The sequence below is a fragment of the Acanthisitta chloris genome, unplaced genomic scaffold, assembly GCF_000695815.1.
Source record: "Acanthisitta chloris isolate BGI_N310 unplaced genomic scaffold, ASM69581v1 scaffold43468, whole genome shotgun sequence".
NCBI classification, from domain to species: Eukaryota; Metazoa; Chordata; class Aves; order Passeriformes; family Acanthisittidae; genus Acanthisitta; species Acanthisitta chloris.
In genome coordinates this window covers 3796-6788 of record NW_008689470.1, presented here as the reverse complement: position 1 = coordinate 6788, position 2993 = coordinate 3796, and the positions used below count along the sequence as shown (strand labels likewise).

Here is a 2993-nt window from a genome sequence, read left to right as displayed (position 1 = left end):
AGGAGTAAAAAACTGCAATCTTTTCTACAGTTTCATGATTATCCAAGATTCAGAATCCCATCAAAGAGGGTTTATTAAATGACATAACAGCTCAGAAAGCCTAATTTAAAAGCTTGACATTTCTAGTTTAATGTAGCATCTTGACATGTAAGGGTTGGGGGTTTTTTTGTTTAGGGGATTTTTGCTGTTTCTGTTGTGTTTTAAGTGCTACAATATGGGTTTCCCTTACTATTACATTCCAAAGAGTATTTTTGGAATGTGATAGCAGTGTTTCAAATTAGATTCTGTGTTCCATACTATGAATTTCTAACTACAAGATAAACATTTACTAGATTTTTTTTTAAAGAGAAAGACACATGGAAACTCAAGCTTGCTTTTAAAACAATCTCCTATATTACATCCATGCATTGCACAGAAATGTGAAATTACAGTATATGATCAGCCTCCTGTACCCAGTGTAGGATGTTATTTATCCCTAACAGAAGGGACAAACTATAACTCTCCATAATATATACATGATTTCGTAACAACAGAAAGTTCTGGAATTTTGATAGGACTTACTATCTGAATTTCTATTTTTGTGGTTCTTTTTTTGTGGGGGGGTTGTATTTTGGTTTTTTTAAACAGATATTTTGTTAAAAATTACTCTGCATTGTGTTATTACACACATAGCACACAATGAACTCTTAATATTATCAAACATATTTATCCATCAACATTTACTGTGAAATGTTTTAAATTACATCTACTTAAAAAACAAAACAAACAACAAAACCCCAGAAAAGCTTTTAGATGTGTCATTCACCTAATCAACCTTGAATGCAAAAGATACAAAGGGACATTCAGAAACAACTGTGAACACTACCTGAGTCATAGATTATTCTTCTTTTCTTTTTCATCCGCTTTTGTTTGGAATCATCTTCACTGGGTGAATTATTCACCTAAGAGTAACAGTCCATTAGTTCAACCAGTAAACAGATCTTTACAGCTCCTATTCAGTTACACATTCAATTTTATGAGTTTCAAACAAATGCTAACAGACATTATCTATTTTCCAATACTATATTTACACTGATAAGTATTTAGAAAATTCACAAGCTGCACAGGTATGAAGTTTCCTGTGCCTACCAAACCACCACCCATGCCTGTTTTGTAATCATGCATAGCTGTAAATGCTTATATTTATCTAAATTGTATTTTTAAAACTACAAATTTAATAATCGACATTAAGTTCTAATCTGAAGTCTGTTAAATCCTTGATATACCTGGAGAACTGCAAAGCAGAAACACTAGATCACATAAGATAATTGCTGTGTCTTTCAGCTTCACTGAATGGTCCTCTATTTTCACAATGCAACAATGAAATTTTATAGAGTATTTTTTTAAGTAACATCTTCCAAACTATTATGTTTCACATTAAACATTCCATCCTATTAGAAATTCTTCCAACCTGCAAGTGATTTTAAAGCTATCTTCAGTCACTGCTTTACTTTTTCTATAGTTCAGATGATAAACATGATTAAGCTGGTCTGAGACTAGAACCCAAACTCATTTTAACCTGTTACTTTAAAGAATTTGGTCTTTGCAACAGGTTTACAGAAGTGACCCCAACAAAGAGACAATGGTAATGTTTCCTCCACAGGTGTTAAAACACCTGGTTAAAAAAAAACTGGTGAAAAGGCACTTATACCACAGACTTTCATCTTACTTGTGAGCATGACACCTTTATGATATGCCTACATCTACTTTGCATAAGCCTCAATTTTAATTAAACTAAGAATTAGGTAAGCAGAGCTACTTAGAGAACTGTGGCTACAGTTAAAAATAACTTCAGATATATCACATTGTTATTACACTAGCACCTAATCACAACATCTATCCAGCTTTGCCCAACAAATCAAATCTTTAAAATTAGCAATTTTTTTTACCACCTACAGTCATACTGCTAGAAGTTAATATTAAGTGGTAGTTTCCTCCCATGACTACAAAAATAACTAACATACAACATTTTGGTAAATGAGAAGAACTATGACTTTTAAAAAATGGTAGCTACACTAAGAGTCCTGTATCACAAAACCCAAACACTTCATGAATAAGGACAGCAAAGCTAACCTTAGCCTCATTTCCCTTTTTCTTCCCACTTGAGAGTCCTTCAGCATTTTTAGTTTTTTCATTCTTCTTCACAGTCTCACGTTCTTGTCGCTTTCCAGGAGGCACAACACCAAAGAACCTTCTGATATCCTAGTAAAAGGGAAAAGAGATTTGTAAGTTATTTAAAACAGACAGCTCTTCCCAACAGCAATGCACTTGAAGTTACTTTCTCAGCAGCTCCATTTTAGTATTTAGTGATTCTGAAATTTGGTTTACAATTAAAAAAACAAAGCCCAGACAGTTAAGTGAAGATGCTCAGACACCCACACCACCATTCTCTTGTCTTTGAATCATGAAAAAGTTTCTTTCTTTCTTAGCTGGAAATCTTCACCAACACATACACCAAGCCAAACTTCTACTAGCAATGAAACACAGTGACTTAAGACAGACATATAATTAGAATTCTGGTTTTCTCCAGTTAATGATCACAAACCTAGACCAAAGGATTTCTATGATTAAAATAATCAACACAGCTATGAAGTAGTGCCCAATGCAGAAAGACAGAAAAGCATCAAGAGCTTGAAACAGTGAAGTAGTGGGACATACTGCATTCTCCACCTTCTCATCAATGTAAGTCAGTAACCTGCATCTCACTAATAAAATTAGTCAGCAAGAAACATAAAATTTAAACAAATAATGCCAAGAGCTCTAAAAAGTCTGTTTTGTAACCTTATTTTATTACCTGACCATAACAAGCCTTCTGAGCATCTAAAATCAGCAGCTGAAGCTTCAATTTTAGCAAAGCACTGCTGCACACACAAAACCAAATCTGACTTCTGTTTAAAAAACAAGCAGCTCAGTTTTATGGAAAAGAAATTGAGTAAACAGGTACCTAGCTAGGA

At 33.6% G+C, this 2993-nt stretch overlaps 1 protein-coding gene across 1 annotated transcript in view; it reads right to left on the bottom strand.

Annotated features, from left to right (window-relative positions):
• The window catches only part of LOC103808605 (replication factor C subunit 1-like), a gene marked incomplete at its 3' end in the record, with an annotated part of 16928 nt that overhangs the window by 11928 nt on the left and 2007 nt on the right, over positions 1-2993 (bottom strand). Inside the window, exons 2-3 of the mRNA XM_009081397.1 lie at positions 2113-2241; positions 866-941 (exon numbers count right to left, since the gene is read on the bottom strand). Coding sequence (XP_009079645.1) covers positions 866-941; positions 2113-2241 — 205 coding nt within the window. The remainder of the gene's footprint in view (positions 1-865; positions 942-2112; positions 2242-2993) is intronic.